The following is a 23,556-nucleotide window of genomic DNA, read 5'->3' as shown; positions in this document are numbered from 1 at the left end:
TGGGTGGGGGGGGGGCCATAGCCGATCTTAGCCTGCGGGGGAGGCCGTAGCTGTTTCAAAAAAAAAAAAAAAAAGGCGAGGTGAAGGGAGACTGTAGGGCAGCTGCTTTCTGTTTGTCTTCCTTCAGCAAGCCCCCCCTGAAATTTCAGGCCCTAGGCAATTGCCTCCTGGACCTATTTATTAATCCGGCCCTGGTGGAAGTAGACGATTTAAAAAAGAAAAAAAAATTGGGGACGTATTTTTTGAGAATGGACTTTTGACGCTGCCAACTTTGGGCAACTAGCGCCCTATGCCCAAAGCAGACTTAGACATTTCTTTTGACTATGCCCCTCCACATGTATAATTCCATCGAACACAGATCTAATTTGAAACATCTAATTAGATGTTTCTAATTATTACCGATATGTTTTACTGAAAAGTTGACCTGATTCATGAAACAAAGCTTAATATTTAAATGTATCGGGTTGTATTCGGTAAATGTTGCTCAAAGTTTTATATTAAAAAGTCAGCACTGAATGGTATTCTATTAAAACGTGTTCCAGGAACAGTGCTCATTATTGAAATAGTGTGTAGCCCCGGGATCTGTGCTCAATTTTGGGTGGAGGAATACATCAACTGGGTGACCAAGAAGAAACCCTTTAATGAAGATCTTGTTTTCAAAACGTTTGTGGGTAAAGAAGTCAACTAGAGCAGTGATTCCCAATCCTGTCCTGGAGGAACACCAGGCCAATCGGGTTTTCAGGCTAGCCCTAATGAATATGCATGAGAGAGATTTGCATATGATGGAAGTGATAGGCATGCAAATTTGCTTCATGCATATTCATTAGGGCTAGCCTGAAAACCCAATTGGCCTGGTGTTCCTCCAGGACAGGGTTGGGAACCACTGAACTAGAGTTTAAAAAAATATATATACAAAAACTCCTCCACCTACCCAGAATATTTTATCAGCATGTACATAGTTTAGTGTACCAAGCTCATCTTTTTTTCTTTTTCCAACATCTTAATAGCCTAGGTCAGGGGTAGGCAATTCCGGTCCTCGAGAGCCGGAGCCAGGTCAGGTTTTCAGGATATCCACAATAAATAGGTAAGATATAGATTTGCATCTCAAGGAGGCAGTGCATGCAAATCCATCTCATGCATATTCATTGTGGATATCCTGAAAACCTGACCTGGCTCCGGCTCTCGATGACCAGAATTGCCTACCCCTAACCTAGTTTATAAACCCCGTTTGATTATCTTTGGTATCTCACTTTATTGATTCTGCAATAAAACCCTAAGCAAAATTTCAAAATATCTATTATTCTTTTTAATTCAGATTGAAGTAATACATGAAGCCAGCCAGGGAGGATCTAGCCGAATCTTGGTGATGAGTGAAAGTGATGAGAATCTTTCTTCTAGGAGAAGGTAAGAAGATACAGGATTTCAATTTTGGTTATTTTACCAAATTAAAACAGTATATTTACCTGTCTTTTGTATTTAGCCAAATGTAAATCTTCAAACAACAACAAAAAAATAATATAGATTTTATTATCAACGATTGTAGTTGGGGGCATAGATTAATAAATAAGGGAAAAATTCACTTATTTGGACTGCATCCCAAAATGCTCTGCACAGTGTTCGGCATTATCATTTTCCAACATGGTGGCACTGAGGGTGGAACAAATAGTATCATTCCCGCCTTTTCAAGGTACCACCTGTGGGAAGGGGGCAGGGATGGGTGCTACCAGTCATGGAGGGAGGGGTGCCACTTGACTAACCCCCTTCTATTCAAGGGGGAGACTTAAATACATATTTATTGCACAAAGAATAATATTAGATTTTCTATATGAATCCATTTGTCCCCCATGATTTAAATGGAGAGAATTAGGGGGTCCTTTAACTAAGGCGTGCTAATCAATTTAACGCATGCTAAATGCTAATGCGCTCATTATATTCTATGGGCGCCTTAGCTAATCTTTAAATCAGTTAGTGCGCCTTAGTAAATTTATGCGCCCTAGATAATTTATGATACATATTGAGGAGCCTAATATTCCAAAGGGTTTAACCAGGTAGGAGAGGTTCCTGTCTGTTTAAACCCCACTAACCTGACTATCTGCCAATATTCAGCATCACTTAAACCAGGGGTCTTCAAAGTCCCTCCTTGAGGGCCGCAATCACTGCTTTCAATGCATATTCATTGGGGAAATCCTGAAAACCCGACTGGATTGCGGCCCTCAAGGAGGGACTTTGAAGGCCCCTGACTTAAACAATTAGTGGTGCTGAATGTTGCCTATGAATAGCTAGTCCTAGGGCAGTCTGGGTCAGCGCTGGCACTTAACAGGCTAGCTGCGATATTCAGTCCACTAATAAGTTAAATAGGCGCATGGAGTTAGCCTAGCAAAAAGCTCAGTGGATGAAGTTAAGACAGCCTAACAGAGCTGGATATCGGTTGATTTCTGGTTAATTTCCATGTGGATATTCAATGCTGGAGCCGGGCCAGGGCTCAGCATTGAAGATCCAGGTTTTTAATTCACCCCATTGCTATCAGGAGTTTAAAAACTGCAGACTACGCTTCTTCCTCCATATTCGCGGTTTCGATTATTCACGGTTTTTAGCTTGCTGGCTCCCCCCCCCCCTCCCAAATTACATCAACTCACATAGAGAAATCGCTGATTCCAAGGATTTACAGAAAAAAAATCACTGATTTCCAGCACTTTCTTCACTGTATTTTGCCTCTCCTTCAGGAACAGGCCAGGTCTCCTACCATATTATTTGCGGTTTCACCATATTCACAATGGTTTTTAATAGCAAGCAGTAAATAACATATGAAAAAGTTATTCATGGTTTTTCTGCATTTGCGGTTCTGTTAATTCTCTATCACAGTGAATACGGAGGGAGAAGTGTACTGCATCACGAATATTAGGCCCTGGATTTTTTTGGGTTAGCGCTGTTACTGAAGAGGATCTGCCTTATTCATGGTACTAGTCTTACTGTAGACTAGAGCAGTGGTTCCCAACCCTGTCCTGGAGGAACACCAGGCCAATTGGGTTTTCAGGCTAGCCCTAATGAATATGCATGAAGCAAATTTGCATGCCTATCACTTCCATCATATGCAAATCTCTCTCATGCATATTCATTAGGGCTAGCCTGAAAACCCGATTGGCCTGGTGTTCCTCCAGGACAGGGTTGGGAATCACTGGACTAGAGCATCTATCTGTTATAATACATATTGGATTGTTGCGTTATTGCTATGAAAGATTGGCCTGTTGTTATCTAGCTGAAATAAGCGATCAATGAGAAAACTTCGCTTGCAAGGAATACGGTATTCAGGCATAATTCAGCCCCGGCTAGGGTTACTAGGCATCTGGATTTCCCCAGACATGTTCTCCTTTTGAGGCATGCAACATGGTGACATCACATGTGACATCATGGCATCGCATGCAACATAGTGACATCACATGTGACATCATGGCATCGCATCCGTGCATGTGCGTATGCCTTCCTGCCCAACAAACAGGAAGCGGCGGGGGGGGGGGGGAGGGGGAAGGAGCCAGAGCTGGCGCAAAACATGGAGGGGATGGGTGGAACTGGGAGGTCCTGGGGGATGGGTATAGGGGTCCGGAATTTACTGACGTAAAATCTGGTAACCCTAGCCCTGAGGCTGTCGGGGTATTAAAAACAGACGATTGCCACTAGCTGAATATTGATCCCTGAATTCTTTGTTAATACTTTGACAAAAGATTATCTGCCTGTTATGATACATTTTGGATTCATTTGTTATTGGTGTGAAGGATCTGCCCATTGTGGTGCTCTAGTACAGGGGTAGGCAATTCCGGTCCTCGAGAGCTGGAGCCAGGTCAGGTTTTCAGGATATCCACAATGAATATGTATGAGATGGATTTGCATGCACTGCCTCCTTGAGATGCAAATCTATCTCATGCAGATTCATTGTGGATATCCTGCAGACCTGACCTGGCTCCGGATCTCGAGGACCAGAATTGCCTACCCCTGCTCTAGTATAAGGCGCCAACAAGAATGCTATGTCAGTAGTTTTAAATGTCACCTTCCTTTTCAGACTAAATTAATATTAGAGCTTTAGACCATAAGCGGTGACACTTAGATATGAATCATTTATGTCAATATTTATTCATCTTCTTTGTCATAGGTCCAAATTCTAAACTTACCCCCCCTCCCCTTTTTACTAAGCTATGGTAGAGGTTTTTACCACGGTCCAAAGTGCTAAATGCTCCAATGCTAAATCTCTACCACAGCTTAGTAGAAGAGGGCCTAAATTAGACAAATTTTTTAATCTGTAGTAATTTATACATTTTTCAATTATCCAGACTTTTTTAGAAATAGAAAGTCGTCTTGTTGAGCAAGCTGTCAGCAATAGGACTCGTATCATATTTATTGAGACCTCAAAGCTTTTGAGATATTTCTATTTACATGAATTTGTTTGAACATACTTGCTACATTTATTTTTAACCTCCCTATTGAATTACTATGGCAACACAAACTTACTCTTAAAAATTAAGTTTAATTGTTTTAATTTTGAAGTTATTATAGAGAGGTCCTTTAGCAATAAGTGTTATGTACTACCATCTTTTATCATGACTCTGTTTCATATTTTATATTTTCATTAACTATCACAGCTGCCCGCGGGGTTCCCTACAAGCGTTACAGTGGCATATACTCTTTATTAACCATTGGCTCCAAATAGGTGTTAAATGTATCTCTTTTGCCAGAAATTCTGTTAATCCCCATGGTATGTTTTAATTTATTCGCCTAGGAATTTTTATCCTTATGAGTCAACTGATCTATCAAGACAGTATAAACTTATTTTTTTAACTTTTCATGCTCACTCATTTAGTTGCATATTATTTTGGCACTCTTATAGAGATGTCGGTTTGCACTATTATTCCAAATTTTTTTTCTTCGGCAGATTTATTTTGGGCCATTACGTTTAAAGCTTGCCACCTCCTTTTTAAAAGGAGTTTTAACACATTTTTTAGAGTTTCGAATTATCCATTTTTAGCTATAGATTTCAGCTTAGCATATAGAGGTGTCGGTTTGTTTTAACTGCATCAACTTTTCACGGCAGATATAATTTATGCTTCAGGCTTGCCACGTCCTTTTTTAAATTATACATGTCATTGGAGATATCATATCTGAGGTATCTAATATAGTCATGTGAAGTTATTTTTAATAGTTTTAATACTTTTAAGAGTTTTGAATTATTCATCTTTAGCCATAGATTTCAGGATTGGATATGCTTCTGTAAGCTAGTCACAGTTTATACTTTTCAATAACTTTTTTTTATTATGTTTTTAATGTTTTTGAAGATTTATTACATTTCCCTTTATTGACTAGAGAGTGGTATTTGGGGAGGGATTTTAATATCACTATGGTTTTACATAGAATTTTGAGCTTAGCTTAATGTATTGTCTACTAGCCCGCTTGCTCTTATATAATTTGTACTTTTTAAATTTCAAATGATAATGATTTGTTAGCAATTAAAAATTAAATATTATGTCTTATCATTTCTTAGTTTAGAAATATGGGAACTATATGTTACTTAATGGATTTTGTGTGGAAACAGGCATTAGTACTCAGGAGCTATTTGTCACACACACATGCTGATATGTCCTTTTAAACCTATGCTAATTTAATTTGATTGTTTAAGATGATGCTAATTCAACTTCAGATTTTCCAATTTGGAGTTCATTTGGTCTTATATTTGTATTCATTAGTTTGTTATCTTTTGTGCGGCTACATTTTATAACTTAACCACCACGGTAGATTTTTTCAAGTCATTTTCCATTCACACACTCACAATTTTATTATGAGATTAGCATGATGCATTATTATTTGTTTGGTCACTTTTTGTTATGTTTTTATTATTTATTTTCATTTTTTACTTTCCTTTTTCATTCATCCTGTTGCATCACTACTTTTGTTGTCTATTGATCATTTTCCTCCTTTCATTATTTAATGTTTATTTGTCCACATCATGGTTTTGCATGTTCATTATTGTAACATCTATATTACTGTAAATTTTCACAGTAACCTACAAATATTGCATGCTGCCATATTTGAGGAGCCAATTTAATTTATAACATTTTTATTGAAGAAATCAGTAAATATACAATAATATAATACAATAAAATGATCATTAAATTAAAATTCATCATATTAATTTCCATCAAATATCTTTCATTTCATCAAAATATATTTCCAAAATACCCATTACATCTCTCAATACCCTCCCCCTAATTCCAACCCCCCTTCCCTTTTCCCTATTCACCTCTCCCCCCTATCCTCCCCCAAAATTTAGTTTATAACATTTTATTGAAGGAATCCTACTAAACTCCCCCAAACCCAATGAAAGTTGACAAAAATAAAGAATAATAAAAATAAAGAACTGGAATTTAGATAAATAATCATAGCTTTCAATGTAAATCATTAAGAATTAAACTTCTTGCCTTAGTTGAAAGATTCTGAATATATGGATCCCAAATTTCCATAAACATATGAATTTTCCTAGCCGAACACCTAACTTCCCAAGTCTCAAATAACAATAGACAATGAAACTGATTCCTCCAATGCCAAAAACTTCTTTTGATAATCAAAATTACATAATACATTTATGTCCAATCATACACGCCTTTTGAAACAAGAGATACTTCTTTTTACCAAAAACCCCACAAGCCGCAGCTTTTCCAAAAATTACTCCCCTTGATGAATCTACAACAGAACTACCCCCTAATGAGCCCAAAAATAACAGGATGGCAGACCAGAATGACCTAATTAAAGGGCATGACCAAAACACATGAGTTAAAGTATCAGGATCCCTATTACACTTAATACAAATTGGGGTATTAATTAAACCAGCATGAAAAGCTTGAACTTGTGAAAAATAAGCTCTATGTAAGACTCTAAATGAACATTCCCTCCAAAACTTTTGGGATTCTATTAATAGCTTGTGTAAAATCCAAAAGTGAAATTTGACTTCCCAATTCTTGACTCCAACTCTGTAAAATTTTTCCATATGTACGAGCAGATAATAAATCCCACCACCATTTATGTAATAAGGAAACAGAAACAGGTATATCTTCACATTGATTAAAAAAAGAAAGAATTTTATCATGCACTCTAATTGAAAAATCCATTCTCTGTAATTTGTTTAAATAATTTACCAATTGCATATATGCAAATAAAGATCCAGGACACCTTCCTACAATGGTAGAAAGATCAGGAAAACTCCTCATCTTACCCTTCTCATCTAAAACATGTGCTAAATAAAAAATACTTTTAAATCCCCAATTTCTAAAAACCCTAGACATCATTCTAAGTTGAAAATCTCCATTGCCCTGAATAGGTAACATGTCTGTAATACGAGAATTGTAACCCCATAATTTAACTAAATTGCCCCAAACTGATCTCATCGGAGTTAAAATAGCATTACCTCTTAAATTACTCGGCAATGTAGAATGATGTACTTGAAGGAGAAATAATAAACGATAAGGATAATAAAAAGCTTTCTCATAATCTATAGGTGTAAATAAAAAATCATCCATCACCCGATCCCTAATGTGTCTTAATACACAAGCCTTCCCATAAATACGAATATTTGGAAGTCCCAAACCACCCCTTATCCCAGACCCTAGCAAAAAAAATCAAAAAATAATTTTGGCTTTTTCCCAGCCCAACAAAATGTAGCAATAGCCAATCTTAATTTCCGCCACTCTGTGTTTGCCAATTCCAAGGGAAGCATCTGAAAAGTGTATAGCCAATTTGGAAAAGAACCATTTTAAAAAGTGCAATATGCCCACCTAAAGATAATGAATATGTATGAGATCTGTGTGCATGCACACTGCTTTCAATGCATATTCATTGGGGAAATCCTGAAAACCCGATTGGATTCCAGCCCTCGAGGACCGGAGTTGTCCACCCCTGTGATAGACCATTAACTATTCACTATGATTCTGACCATACTTACATACGGTAAGTCACAGTTCTCTCTTTCTGGCTTTCCTTTATTCTTTGGAAATGCTAGCCCTTCTGAGCTGCACTCACACCCATCTTTAAGGTAAATAGCAGTTGGATGGCAAAGATAAGGCAAGTTTTGTATCACCAGCATTGGGAGTACATAAATGTGTGGCTCTCCAAAGAAATAGTTATACAAGTTGAAAGTTCTATCAAGATCTCTGAATTCACTAACAATTTGTAGAGCTGCCAAGAGCCAAAAACTCTATTTTATATAAAAGAAAAAAAATGAATTCAACAAGTTAATGGTATCCATTTCAAACTGTTTATTGGTAAACATCTTTTGTTCACAGTTTTTTTTATCCAAAATCCTTAATTTTTAAAATTGGAGGGGGTGGGGGCTAGCAGGAGGTGGTATAAATACAGAAACATTTTACATGAGTTAAAAATATATATACAGCAATCACAAGAAATGAGATCCAAGCCAAAATAGGAAAATACAAATTTCAGCCAAACACTTTGCAACTGTCAAAATTGAGATTTAAGACAGTGAAATGGAACTTAACAACCTAGACCTGGTTAGTGATCTATTAAAAAATCCCACAGATGCCTTGAACAGTCAAAAGGTTTGTGACCAAGAAAGTTTCTGGCTTTTTTTTTTTTCACTTAATGGAAAAAAAATACCATCATAACTTTCAGGAGCAAAATTATGCAAATCTTTTCCATTTATTCAGAGGCATAAAGTGAAACTGAGCTTATAGATATTATAAAAATACAAGTATGAATGTTATTCAAAAAAATAAATATTAACACAACAAATAAACAGACCTGCTGTAAACTTAACCATTATAAATGGTCCAAGATTTGTTGGTATATTCATCCAATGGCAATAAAGCTTGAATCAGAAAGTCAGGTTAAAAACACCAGCTATCTAAATTGCTCATATATTAACTTGCATTTGCCTTGGCTTGGTTACTTGGTTTATGCTTGCAATTATAGACAAAACTGTAGTTTTGACGTATCCTTCCCAGAGCACTTGTTCATACAGTTTTTTTCATTTTTATATTTGTGTAATGCTAACATGGGATTCTAATGATGCCAATATAGCAGCAATTTGGCTTCCTAATGGTGAAAAACCAGCTATGGGAAACATTATATTCAAATAAAAAGGCTGCCTTCCACAGTCTGGACTACATTTTGCATTAAACTTTCCACAACATTTTCAGGTTCGACTTTCTTTCTTTAGGAAGGCTAGATAGCACTATTTAGGTTTAACGTTAGTAATGTTTTAAAAATGTACATTCCAACAACACTTCCCAAACATGCCTTGGGGATCTCCCAGATAGTTATAGTAGGTATTCTGGAAACCTAACTAAGCCTCAGGTATGTTTATATATACTGTACTGTATTGAGTTTCCAGGGTATGCAACTTTATTTGGTACGTATGCACTGCTGTTACAGGATAGATTTGGGAAGGCCTGTTCTGGCAATGAAATTTTTTCAAATTTTTGGTTAAACAGGGATCTAATTAAAGGTCTGCTTCATTAAGGCTATCCACTTCTATCTGTGAACAAAAAAGTTTAATAAATTAAACCCCAATGTGAGGTTGTATAGGGTGGGACCCTTTTTTGCAAAAAAAAAAAAAAAAAAAAAAGGGGGGGGGGGAGAGGCAGGGTGAGGAGGATGCTATGCTGCTGCTCTGCTATCACACAGGATGGCTAAAGTAACTACCTACGAGGCTATGCGTCTTGGAGAGCTGCATCATCTTGGACTCCTCCTCTGGGCTGGTTATATCACATAAGCCTACCCTCTGGGTTACAACATTGGGAAGCTGCTCCACCCATATGATTTAGCAATAGTCCTGCTAGGGATTGGAAAACCTAAGTGCATTATAGCCTAGGTGAGCTTCTCAGTTGCTCTTAGCAGCAGAGAATCCTAGGAATGTTGCACAAGGACAGGGGTAGGTTATTCCGGTCCTCGAGAGCCGGAGCCAGGTCAGGTTTTCAGGATATCCACAATAAATCTGCATGAGATAGATTTGCATCTCAAGGAGGCAGTGCATGCAAATCCATTCATACATATTCATTGTGGATATCCTGAAAACTTGACCTGGCTCCGGCTCTCGAGGACCGGAATTGCCTACTCCTGCACTAGGATAACATTCAGAAGAGGAAGCTGCTGAGACCCAGAATGTTGCACAAGTCTATGAAAATCTTACACTTTCACTGAAATAAATCTAAAGAGTGAGAAATTAACAAATATATACTTTCAGAAAGAGTTTGAAACAGCCTAGATCATAGTAGATTATTTGGACTCCCTACAACTGATCTTTCCACAGGAATAAGTTGATAAAAGAGAACTGTATTGTTTGTACATGGCAGATGAACTCTTCAAAAAAATGCAACCAAACTCAAAAGGTTGCTAGTGCTACCCTACAGAGCTTGTTTACTATGCAGTAACTGAGCAGTTAGCATATGCTAAATTTTGCAACTGCTTAGCGCATAAGGGGCCTTTTTACGAAGATGCAGCAGCAAAAAGTAGAGGTTTCCTGCTCACTAAAGCCATTTTTGCCACAGTCTTAAATTGAAACCACAAACAGCATCAAAAAAAGGACTGATGGACCTTCAAAGTAACTAACTTCTGTCTCGAGTACTGGACTACCAATCATATGCCATATAAATAATATTATTGAAAAAAGGAGGGAGTCTCAGTGTGAAGGACCAGCGAAAGGAGAAAAATATCTCCAGCACTCACATGCTAAGGTGAAGGTCTAATAACCTCCACCTGCACACCATCATCAAATCCCTATTATTTACATGACATATGATTGGTAGTCCAGTACTCGAGACAGAAGTTAGTTACTTTGAAGGTCCATTAGACCTTTTTTTGATGCTGTTTGTGGTTTCTATTTAGTATCGTGTGCAGCTTTTTGCTTAGTGGAGTTAGTTTTACAGTCTTAAATTGGCCAATTTTCAAATTTTTTTTTTTTTTTAAATTAATGGTGCCGATGCTGCCATTCATGCGTGGCCATCATAATAAGTTACGGTGTCAGCACTTAACCACCACCCATTTTGTGAGTGGTAAAGGCTCACGCAGAAATGCTGCTCTAGCCGGTTAGCACAAGCTAATGTGGACGTGCTGTTTAGCACAGGAATGCCCATTTTCTGCCCCCAACATGCCTCCTTCCCCCCAAAAATAAAAACACATTTTAGCACACAGATTAGTGCGCATTAATTTGGCAATTACCGCTGGACATCTCAGTGCCATTAGGTGTTAGGACACATTAACATCTAACACAGCTTAGTAAATATATTCCTCACTGTTAATTTTCTAGGTAAAATACTGCATGCTAGAGATAGATTGTCCATTAGTTGCTTCATATATAAGAAAAGTATTTGAGCAATTCCTTAAAGCACCAGTATTTGATTTCTGTGGGTCCATTAGTATGAAAAATAAATATGGCAAACCAAAGATTATCAAGAATTCCATAGGAAGAAGCAATGAAAGGTACAGTGGTACCTTGGATTACGAGCATAATCCGTTCCAGGAGCATGCTCGTAATCCAAAATGCTCGTTTATCAAAGCGAGTTTCCGCATAGGAAATAATGGAAACTCGCTTTGATAGGTTCCCACCCTCCACCCTCCCCCCGAGGCCAGCAGCGCTGCTGCCCCCCCCACGAGAATTGGCATTGCTCCCCCCGAAGGCCCCCCCCGCGAACCGGCACCCTCCCCCCCCCGCAACCATCGGGCACCCTCCCCCGCCGCCATCGGGCACCCCCCGCTGCGACCTGAGGTCCCCCCAACCCACCCGAACCCTCTTTTTACTTTGATATAGCCTCCGCACCGGCACCAGCATATCCTGTGCTGTGCCGGTGCCCGAAAATCTGCCTCCGGTGCTGGGCCTTGAGCATGTGCGCATGCTCAAGGCCTGAGAATTCACGTTGGACGTTCGACGTGAACTCTCAGGCCTTGAGCATGCACACATGCTCAAGGCCCAGCACCAGAGGCAGATCTTCCAGCACCGGCACAGCACAGCACAGGACATGCTGGTGCCAGTGCGGAGGCTACATCAAAGTAAGAAGAGGGTTCAGGTGGGTTGGGGGGACCTCAGTTCGCGGCGAGGGGGGGGTGCCGGATTACAGGGGGGAGGGTGCCGGTTTGCAGGGGGGGGCGCTCGCAAATCGAGGCGCGCTCGGTTTACGAGGCACCAAGTTTGCAAATGTTTTGCTCGTCTTGCAAAACACTCGCAAACCGGTGCACTCGTAAACCGAGGTACCAATGTATATGATTTTAACCTTAGTAGCCATCAATTTCAAATCAACTTCAAGGGAGTTTGGGATAAATAAATCAGGCAATCCAAGCACTGCCAATACGGTGCCCCTCTTCACATTCTACAAAGATATTTTATAAAGTATTAAGTTTTCTACTGGTATTGCAATTTTTTTTTATACAGAAACCTTAACACTTAGGTAATCTTTTCCAGTCAGTGGGAAAGAATTACTAAGCCACACTAAAAATCAGTTGGTATAAGATACAACTTACTGAAGTGCTATAACATAGTAGCACCCTGTATTAATCCAGTTATTTCACCCTTCCTCCACCAATCGGCTATAATAATAGCAGCAGCAACAGGAGTCAATGAGGAGAGTATTGCTTAGCAATTTATGTCCTGAAAGAATCAAATTTACTTTAGGCATCAAGGAACCTATATCTTAAAGGTTTTCCCCCATTTTTATCTTTGTAAATAGGGTCCTTAATGTATCAAAAAGGTTCAGAAGTCACTGCTCCATCATAAAACTGGCAGAAGTAAGAGCAAAAAGTGAATTTATTGTACTTGTTAAATGTGCAGTACTGTGCCTTGAAGTAGAAAGAAAAGATCCAATGAAGACGCTGTGATGCAAATGTATTAGGTTAGGGCAGGGGTAGGCAATTCCGGTCCTCAAGAGCCGGAGCAAGGTCAGGTTTTCAGGATCTCCATCAGGAATATGTATGAGATGGATTTGCATGCATTGCCTCCTTGAGATGCAAATCTATCTCATGCATATTTATTGTGAATATCCTGAAAGCCTGACCTAGCTCCGGCTCTCGAGGACTGGAATTGCCTCCCCCTGGGTAAGGGCAATAAAAAGTTGCTGAGTTTTCCAGAGCCATGCTGAACTGGCATAAGAAAAGGGGCATAGCTCTTGAAATCGAGTCCTAAATTCTACATAGGCCACCAAAACAAATCCATCATCCACAACTTGTATTGTCAGCTGTTTACTAGCAAGCTTACCTGCAGCCAATTATCTACTTGGGCAACATTCAAGTCATTCTTGCATTATTTTTTTAAAAACACCTCCTTTCTGAGAGGTTCTCAACTAACCTTGAGCCTAATCTTTGCTTTTTGGAGATAATTTTATCGTTTTTGCACCTAACTGGCCAGTGTAAAAATACGCGCAACACAATGGTGCCTCTTTTGCAGACGGGTGTGGTGTGTACAGGGGCAGAGTTTGCAAGTATGCACACAATTTAGAATATATGTTAATTTATACACATAGTTGAATAATCTAGACACAGACATTTAACACGTGTTCTTGAGAAGGTATTAATGTCCATATCTGCAATGTAGCTTTTTATAAAGACATAGGCACCTGGTTGCCTTTATTAAAAAGCACCTATGTGGGTACCCACATGCCCAAGTACCCTGCTATAAAATTACACTGTTCGCATCCAATTTGTAAACTGGAAGGTTATCCCATTTTGCTCATGACCCATGAATTTTCTGGGAACATACAAGTTTGCTCACAGTTCCTTATGTCCTGGTAAAGAGAAAACGGGAATATATTGTGTTGTGGAGGAGGAGGAGGTTTTAGGTAAACTGAATTAGTTCCTCTTAAAGAATTAGCTTAACAGTAATTAAGATTTTTTTTAACTCCTAAGTCTTAGGTGGTGTCCTATCTGGTGCCAGAAATTCCAGAAGTGCTACTGTAAATATTTAACTGTTACACTTCTATGAAACAATGTGTTTTTAAAGGCGATGAATTAAAGGCAGCTTCTTTCAATCATTTTTACCAGGATGGAATGCAAGAAAAACATTTCCACTCCCCTCAACAACATTCTAGTGATGGTAGTGCAAAACCTGGGAAACATTCAGGTCAGCTCTAACAAAGTGATGCACAGAAATATTCTGAAATATCAAATATTTCTATCTATTCTCAAGTTACGCTATCACGTTGACTACTTCTGTAGTTGCAAGTGAGTTGAAACTCACTTGAAACTATTTCTTGCCTTACAAAGCAGTTTATGCTGTGATAGGAGAAGGAATTATTTTGTTTTTGGCTTACAGGGTCCTTCTAAAGAGAAATTCAAGTATTAGGACCATGCGGCGAAACAGGAATATGTGTCCACATAGTGCGGCCTGCAAAGTAGCATTATATTCACCAATCTACAGTATATACCACCCCAAAACCCAGTAGATGTCGCCTTAACGTTATGACTGGTAGCCTCCTTCCAAAGATAATAAAGATCTTTTACATGTCCATGTGAAGTCATCATTCTGCTATAAATGCAAGGATGGTATGGAGTTTTTCCTTCCCCAGAGAAAAACAAGTGATGCTGAGGAACAATTCCTATTTTGTTGGCACACAGCCCCATAAATACATCATCTATGTAAAAACTAGTATTGAGCGTCTGTGAAGCTTCAAACACTTTTGCTGCTACGTCTCCAGAAATGAGATATGCAGCTCCAGATGTATAATCAGGATAAGACAACTGCTGGTATATTTCATATGGAATATAATACTTGCTATTTCTGTCCCTTCTGGGAGCGGATCCTCGATGGACTCTTCCAATCCACAAATCTTTAACATCAGTTTTCTCCAGACTTTGCAAATATGAAATAAGATTGGGAGTGTGGATAAAAATGTCGTCGTCTGCTGACATGATGAACTTTGCATGGGAGCAATAGGTATTTGCCCACTCGAACTGAAAAACTAATTTCAGAGTTAGATTGTGAAAGGTATCCAGAAAATCTTGCTGAATGAGATCATTGTACTGCTGGTCTTCCCATTTAAGTTTTGCTTGCAGCTTTTGTCTGTTCACAGGGTCTTTCTGTACTCCTAGAGCAAACATGATTTTAATATTGGCTTCATATTGTGAAAATATGTACTTCTCATTGCCCCAAGTTTGCCGAATCGCATCTCGCCTGTCTCTGCTTTCAGGTGAAGACTTTACAAATAACAGAAGAAGAACATCTTGCGCTTGACATTTTTCCTTGTGGTTAATCAAGTATTTGTACCGTGGCATCATATATATTTTGCTCTTGTTGATAGACAAGCTATCATTTATAAACTTGTAATTATTTATAAGGTATCTGTAGGGAATAGACTTTATATGGCCCACAACTGTGGTATCCTGCAGTTCCCACAAAAGCATGACATACAGTATGAAACAAGAAGCAAATATTTGCAGAAATTTCAGTTTTCTAACTCTCCTGGCACCAATAATCATTCTGAAAAAATCCTCTTCACGTGTTCCACAAGTTCAAAGTTGGAGAATTTTGTGCAGGGAAAATTTGGAATTACTTCAAACTAGAATGCCAACTAGAGTGCACTTGAATCACATTTGTCAACAATTTTCTGCACAGATGGCAATCATGGAAGGCACTAAAGTGTGAGGACCGTGCATGAAATCTCTTCCACATTGACATTTCATCTTTTTCAGATACTGCTACTGCTCCTGATACTTAGATTTCTCCATGTAGGGACCCCAGGGATCTGTGGAATATGAAGCAGAAAAATGTTACTGATTTATTAACTGTGCCCCCAAATCAAATTTGATATGTTAACAGTGGTACCAATCTAAATTTTTGAAGGGAAAATATTTTGTTCATATTTTCATGTATTATTTTTCTTTTTTCATTTTTCGTTTGTGCGGGAGCATGCTAAGGCTTGATAGCATGAGGGGCATATCATACCTAGTGTGACTCCATTATTCTCTGTTTGTATTTGTACTTTTCAGCAGTTTATCCTTGAGTTATATATATATATATATTAGTCTTTAAGCCTGTTACATTAATGGCTGCTAGAATAGATGTGTCTGTCTATCTTTCTTTCTCACTCCTTGGCTACTGTCTATCTGTCTTTCTCTCTGGCCCCCTGTCTGTCATTCTTTCTGTCTGTCTCTCTCCCTGGCCCCCTGCCTATCTCTCTCTGGCCTCCCGAGCATACCAAGATTGCTGCCTGCCCCCCAGCATCCCCCCCCCAAGCAGCCCCTTTTCCTTCCCCCCTTCCACTTCCCTGTGCAGCAGTAGCAGCTGGACGCCTTGCACCTCAAAGACACCCTCCTGCCGTTGCTCTCACCACTGCACGCGTCACATGCCACTGCATACGCCGCAAGCCGCTGTGTGCCGCAAATGGAACACAGCATGGAAACACAAATCACAGCGGCAGGGATCACGCCGTTTCAACTGTACATGCGCGGGTAAGGGTTTTATTATAGAGGATATATACAGTCATGTGAAAAAATTAGGACACCCCATGAAATATTCAGTTCTTTCTTATGAAATGTTCACATATCAATGTCAAATCTCTTTTTATTTATCTCTGGACAAGAAAGTGATGTAATTGCATATATATATATATATACACACACACACACACACACACACACACGCACACTGTATACCAGGGGTGCCCACACTTTTTTGGCTTGCGAGCTACTTTTAAAATGACCAAGTCAAAATGATGTACCAACAATAAAAATGCTAAAGATTTATTTATTTATATATATATATACCGAGTGTACTTTATATTTTAAATATATATTGTTTATCTTGCATAACAGTATGAAACAGGGCTGGAATGCAGGTTCTAATCCAGTCCTCTGCAGTGGCGTACCTAGCATATGTGACACCCGGGGCCCATCAGTTTTTGATACCCCCTCATCTATATGAAAAGCATGATTTTTAGTAACAAGCCACATATCGCACAAGAAGGAAAAGGCAACATCTTACATACTGCAGTGAGCAGAAGAACATCAATACACCCATTGAAAAGCTAAATAAGCCAGACTAGTACAGATTGTTCCTGCACAGTCAATGCTAACAGAGAATCATGTCTTTTGTACACACAGAACACAGAAAACACCTTTGCCCAGTATGGAATATGTAATCACAAATACCCCCCCCCCCCTTTTTACAAAATCGTAGCACGGTTTTTAGCACTCGCCACAGCGTAACAGCTCCTGTAGTATACATGATACTCTGCCTTGTTGCTGTTTCCCAGCTAGGCCACATACTGCTTTGGATTTTTAGCCTCACTTATTTACTGTGCCAAGCCTGCCCTGTTCCGACTGTGTCAGTCCTAGCTTCCACTGGCCCAAAACTATCATCTGGATACTTGCTTATCTGGGCTCCGGTGACTCTGCAGCTGTGACCCAGTGAAGCAATGTAAGGGCAAACTGAAGGCAGGGGGCTCCCATTTGTAGGGAGTACCATCAATGGTTCAGCCATGCCAGTGGCCCATATTATGCAAATTTCTAATTATGAGCTGGGGATCGGGGGGTCACGTGATGCAGCCTGCCTAGTCGGACATGCAGAAAGAGAGCTCCCACTCCCCTCAGTGAAAAACCATGAATATCTCTGCTTTTTCCTGCATCTCCCCGGGTATTTTTTCCTTCCCCCGGCTAAGTAACCCCCCTTGCTATGCGGTAGCGCCTTCGGGGATCAGCTTCCGAATCGGGAATGCCCGTAAAATCGGTCCATAGTGTCCAGGACAAACCTTCGACTACAGCCTCCAAGATGGCGGCGAAACCAGCCACTTTTACAATCCCGGCTGGGGACTGGATCACGGACATTACCAGGTCTGTGTTCGCGGCGTTGGCTGATCGGCTCAATAAAATCCAGTCGGCTGTGGATGAGATGCACAAAAAATTTGATTCCCACAGCCGACGTTTGACGGAGGTGGAGCAGCGGGTGTCCGATCAGGAGGACACATGCACAAGCCTGGTGACGCAGATGGCGGAGCTCCGGAAAACGACACGGGAGCTAGAAGACAAACTGGAGGAGCAGGAGAACTGGAGCCGCTGAAACAATCCCGGAAACGGTGGCGGATCAGGAGCTGTATCACATCGTCACCACCTGGCTGCCGGCCAAACTGGATCTGTCCGAGGGTGCGACTCGCTATGGGTGCGAGAGAGCCCATCGCATCGGTGCTAAATCCGCAGATTGGAGAAGAGTGCGAATGGCTAACGCCCGCTATACTAACTGGCGGGAGAAGGAGCTGATTCTCCAGGCCTACCGCAAGGCTGGGGCCTTAGATTATGAGGGGTCCCGGGTATTGGTTTTTAACAACTACTCGATGAGGGTCACCGTCCAGCGCAAGATCATGGCGCCGTTCTGCACGTACCTGCACAACAGAGGGATGTGGTTCGCACTGGTGTTCCCGGCCAAGCTGCAGGTCTGGCATGATGGAGCGACCCACATCGTGTTTATGGCTGAGGAGGCCAGGACTTTGCTGGCGAAGATGCCTGCTTGAGCTGGCCGCTCGAGTATTTTGTATCTACCTTTATTATGCTTTGGGGAGATTACTTGGACTGCCCGCAGACCGGGGGCCTTTGCAGGACTCTATGTATCATTGAGGCCCGGGCAGAGTTCCAGGGGCTTGACACTCTTCGTTGCCAGAAGCTGCTGAGTCCAGCATGAAGCCTCCTCCTTTTATCAGCTCTTCGGGCAGCTGGCGCAGCCCAGCCATACTGTTCAACATTTTTCTTTCACCCTTACTAAGTCTATGCCAATCTATAGGCTTTACTATTTATACTTACGCAGATGATATTCAACTGTCTCATCCTTCAAATCCAGAAAATTTGGAAGAGATATATCAGATTAACAAAAAACTAGAGATAATCAAAAATTGGCTTAACTCTAACAGACTATCGCTAAATATTAAAAAAACAAAGGCCCTACTCTTCCCATGGAAACAAGGAATAACGTTGTGCACTCCCTTCACCATTAACAATATTCATATCGATTTAGTTTCATCATTAAAAATACTTGGGGTCATCATCGACGATAATTTTTCTTATCATGAGCACATAAATAACTTTATTAAATTTTGTTTTTATCGATTACGTATGATTCGTTCTATTTCCAAGTTTCTGGAACCAAAATCCCTGAATATTCTTATACACTCACTCGTCATTGCCAAGCTGGACTATTGTAATTCGTTACTATTAAACATTACTCAAAAAGAAAAGAAACGTTTACAGATAATTCAAAACCTTGCCGTTAAACTTATTCACAACGGTAAAAAATATGATCATGTAACTCCTTTCCTGGTCGATTCACACTGGCTTCCCATTAACCATCGCATTACCTTTAAAATTCTACTCCTAGTATTTAAAACCTTATCTACAAGCGAACCGCAATTTATAAATAGGATACTTATTCCGTATAACACATCCTGCTCTCTTCATTCTATGGCCCAAGGACTACTCATAGTCTCTTCTTTAAAAGTTATTGGCACTAGACGTCATGATATGTTTTCAATAGTGCCCCCCCCCCCCCAGGTCTGGAACTCCCTACCCCAATACATAAGAGATGAAAAAGACATTAGCCGTTTTAAAAATAATTTTAAAACTTTTTTGTTTAAACATGCTTTTATCCTCTGAATGGAATATATACAGTGCAGTAGACTCCCTACCAAAAATCAAAAAATAAAAGAAAGAAAAAATGGATACCCCTCCTTATGTTTTTTTCCCTCTATAGTTCTTTTTCTTTCTTCAAAATTATTAATTTTGTAACTTTACCCCTTTACTCCCTTCGTATTCAGTCTTGTCTGTTCGTCCAATCCCTTTTTTTTAGTTGAATTTTTAAATTGTATGTTGTATGCTTACTTTGGATTTTACTGTAATTCGCTTAGTAAATTATAAATAAGCGATTCATCAAATTTCTAATAAACTTGAAACTTGGAGAGTCCCTGCCGCTTGCTTCACCTGCTGGGGTCTCCGGCATTGTGACTCCACCTGCCCTTACTTGGGATTCTAGACCACACCTGTCGTTAAAGTTTGGTTCACTGGACTTAGCGGACGGGGGGCTGCAGGAGTGTTTTTTTGGGGGGAGAGAGGGGCGGGGGTTCTCCTGGTAGGCTGGGGGGACTGTTTCTGGGATTGTGTGCTGACGAGGTGAGCATGCTTTGGGGGGCAGGGGAGGGGGGAAGTGGGATGGGGGGGTCGGGGGAGAGTTGGATGTGAGTGTGGGGGGGTGTATGTATGGGGGATGATTGTTGGGGCTGGGTGGGGCTGGGTGGGGGTACCTAGGGAATTGAGGCTGCGACTTCTCTTTCTGGGAGCGGTGAAGCTCGGCTGGGAGGCTTGACCCGCTCTATTTTAATCCACCACTGCTGGCTCGGAACCAGAGTTGCCTAATGAGCCTGGCTGAGCCTTTCTTGATTCTGAATGGGGGTGGGAGGAGGGTTTTTCTTCTTCTTTTTCTCTATCCCCGCTGTATTTTTGTATCCGTTTCCCTCTGCTTTCTTTTGTCATGGTGGACTTGAAGGTGATCTCATTTAATGTAGATGGTATCCACTCTCCCATTAAGCGGGCTCGCATAAGGTGGACTAGCTTGCATAAGGTGGGTGCGGACATCGCTTACTTGCAGGAGACCCATCTCACTCAGACTGAACATGCTAAGTTGCGGAAGAACTGGGTTGGGGAAGTCTATTCCTCCACATTTAGTGGGCGGCAGCGTGGGGTGGTGATCCTGCTGCAAAAACGGTTGCCCTTTACGTTACATAAACAACTTCAAGTTTTGGGGGAGGTGTGGGGTCTGAAACTCCTCCTCTGTAACCTCTATGCTCCAAATGTCTATTGCCATAAATTTTTTTCCACAGTCCTTTCCTTAGTGCTAGATTACCCTGAGTACCAAATGATCACACCACCCAAAGAGAAAGGATCTCATAATCTCACCCAGAAAATTAGTAATAATAGAGTCTCCCCAAGCTCAAACTCCCAATTAACCAACCAACCCAACCCCCCGCTCTCCCCTCCCACTAATCCCTATAGAGGCCCGAAACCGGCGCCAGACATGTGCATAGCCATGGTGTTTACCATGCCTTAAGGCCGTCAACTGGTAGAGAAGCTGCCAGGTAGTCAAGCGCTGCTCCACCATATGCCAAGTGGGAGAACGCCCCTGATTCCACAAGGACTCTACAGCCAACCGGGCAGCAGTGAAGGCTAATTTGCAAAATAGAGAGTCTCCCCCATCCAGATCCAATTGGTGCCAAAACAACAGGGCATGTCTCCAGTCAACTGGAACCCGCCATGCAAGAATCCGGGAGACCCGAGAGAACACCTCATTCCAAAAACCACTCACCCGCCCACAAGACCACCACATGTGTAAGTAGGTGCCCACCTCCCCACATCCCCTCCAACAAAGAGCATTCGCCCCTCCGCGCCAATGAGCCATAGCCTCAGGCGTATAATACCACCTGAAGAGGACTTTATACCCATTCTCAACCAACAAAGCTGCAATGCCCGCCGAAGCGACTTCTCTCCAGATATCTCCCCAGGTCTCCAACGAAATATCAGATCCCCAATCCCCTTCCCAGGCTAGCATATAAGGCAAGGGTCGAACCCCCCGACCATTAAGACACCTGTATATAGCAGACAAAGTACCCTTTCGGAGTGTCGGGCCCAACAATAACTCAAATGGGGTCTTTCCCGCCCGTAAGTCCCGGAGGGCCCCCGAGGCCCGCAAATAGTGAACCACCTGCAAGTAGGGGAACAAATCCCGATCCAGAAGATCATACCGACCCTGCAGCTCAGCGAAAGATCTAAGACCGCCCGACAGCGGATCCCACAATTGACCCACACACACCAGTCCATGAGACTCCCACCTAGCAAAGTCGCCCACTCCCCAACCAGCGCAAAGGCCACATTATAACGCAGTGGCGTATACCAAGAATGGCGCCTACTCAATAACAGACAGCTCCGAGTCATCTTCCAGACCCGTAAAGCGGTATCAACAGATGACAATGCTCGCTCGAGCCGTATCCTCCCAGGTACCCAAGGCCTATGCAGCAGGGGAACCCCAACAGACAGGCGTTGCTCAAGCTCCACCCACAGCTTAGGGTCTTGCGTTTGCCACTCCAACAGAGCACGCAACTAACACCCGAAACAAAAAGGGCCAGGAAACCCTATCAAAAGCCTTCTCAGCATCAACCGATAAGAAGACCGCCTCCCGCCCACTACACCGCGCCCGCTCGAACAGGTTATACACCCTACGCGTGTTATCCCCCACCTGCCTCCCCACCACAAAGCCCGATTGATCCGGATGTATCAACCGAGGTATCCAATTCATCAGTCTGTCTGCCAAAATCCGTGTAAATATCTTCGTGTCCACCCCTAGCAAGGATATCAGTCTATAGGAAGCACAATGAAGGGGGTCTTTCCCCGCTTTGGCCAACACTGTAACACCCGCTAAACGCATGAAAAACGGTAGCGCACTGGTACCCTCCAAGGAGTTAAGAAAGCTGAGCAGGGGAGGCAACAACAGATCCTGAAACCGCTTGTAATAGCGAACAGTAATGCCATCCAGCCCAGGTGATTTGCCAAGTTTCATTGAACGCAAAGCACCTCGAGCCTCAATCAACGTGAGGGGACGATCAAGCCGGGCCACATCCGCCAGTGCAATCCTAGGCATTCCCACCAAGGTTAAATAATCATCAAGAGCAGGCGGGGACCCAGCCGCCTCCGGGGAATATAGGTGCGAGTAGTATTCTACAAAACGTGTTCGGATATCTTCATCTTTACGCAACAGTGTTCCCGAAGCCGCCCGAACAGACAGTATTTGATTGCGCGTCTGCCTCATCTTCAATCGATGGGCTACCAGTCGGCTAGCCTTATTAGAAAACTCAAAGTATTTTTGTTGTAATAACTGCAAATTGAAACGTAGACGCTCCAGATCCAATGCTTGGAGATCTCTGCGTGCCTGGAACAAACGTTCCCGCAACACTACATCCCAAGGTCGGCGTTTATGAAGACTCTCCAGCCTCCCAATAGTATGCAACAAGACCGCCGCTTCCTCCCTACGTTTACGCTGCCCAGCTGAGGCCAAAGCAATCAATCTGCCCCTCAACGTAGCCTTCAAACCCTCCCAAACCGCCTCCTTCGAAGCCCCACAATCCAAATTCATCTCCAAATACTCCCGTAACCATCCCTCAATTTGAACCACGACCTCCGGGTCGTCGAGGAGACTATCATTCAAACGCCAAAATTTCATTCCCGAGCTACCCCCCTCCCCCCGGAATCGGGTCCACACAGGAGCATGATCCGACCACGTAATCGCTTCTATCCCCGCCGATTCAACCCGACGAAGCAGCCCCCGCTCAACAAATAAAGCATCTATTCTAGAGTAAGTGATGTGTAGCCCAGAGAAGTATGTGTAATCCCTATCCAAAGGATGCAGCCAGCGCCAACTGTCAACTACATTCAGAGCAGCCAGCGCCTCCTTCAACGCCTTGCGCTCCCTCCTCCCATAATGGTCCGCCCTCCCCGAATTATCCAAATGCGGAGTCACCGTAAGATTAAAATCCCCACCCAAAACCAAAGCTCCCC

At 41.8% G+C, this 23,556-nt stretch overlaps 2 protein-coding genes across 6 annotated transcripts in view; one reads left to right on the top strand and one right to left on the bottom strand.

Annotated features, from left to right (window-relative positions):
* MCF2L2 (MCF.2 cell line derived transforming sequence-like 2) overlaps window positions 1-23,556 on the top strand; it is a 306,030-nt gene that overhangs the window by 103,656 nt on the left and 178,818 nt on the right. Inside the window, exon 15 of the mRNA XM_033957587.1 lies at window positions 1,316-1,404. Within this exon, the coding sequence (XP_033813478.1) occupies window positions 1,316-1,404 (89 nt within the window). The remainder of the gene's footprint in view (window positions 1-1,315; window positions 1,405-23,556) is intronic.
* Window positions 13,067-23,556, bottom strand: part of LOC117366333 (lactosylceramide 1,3-N-acetyl-beta-D-glucosaminyltransferase-like) — a 169,097-nt gene continuing 158,607 nt past the window's right edge. For all 5 annotated transcript variants that reach the window (XM_033957588.1, XM_033957589.1, XM_033957590.1 and 2 more), the window contains one exon: window positions 13,067-15,719. In XM_033957588.1, the coding sequence (XP_033813479.1) occupies window positions 14,317-15,453 (1,137 nt within the window). In that variant the 5' untranslated portion in view covers window positions 15,454-15,719 and the 3' untranslated portion in view covers window positions 13,067-14,316. The remainder of the gene's footprint in view (window positions 15,720-23,556) is intronic.

The sequence above is a fragment of the Geotrypetes seraphini genome, chromosome 9, assembly GCF_902459505.1.
Source record: "Geotrypetes seraphini chromosome 9, aGeoSer1.1, whole genome shotgun sequence".
NCBI lineage: Eukaryota > Metazoa > Chordata > Amphibia > Gymnophiona > Dermophiidae > Geotrypetes > Geotrypetes seraphini.
This window is presented reverse-complemented; position numbering and strand designations above follow the sequence as displayed.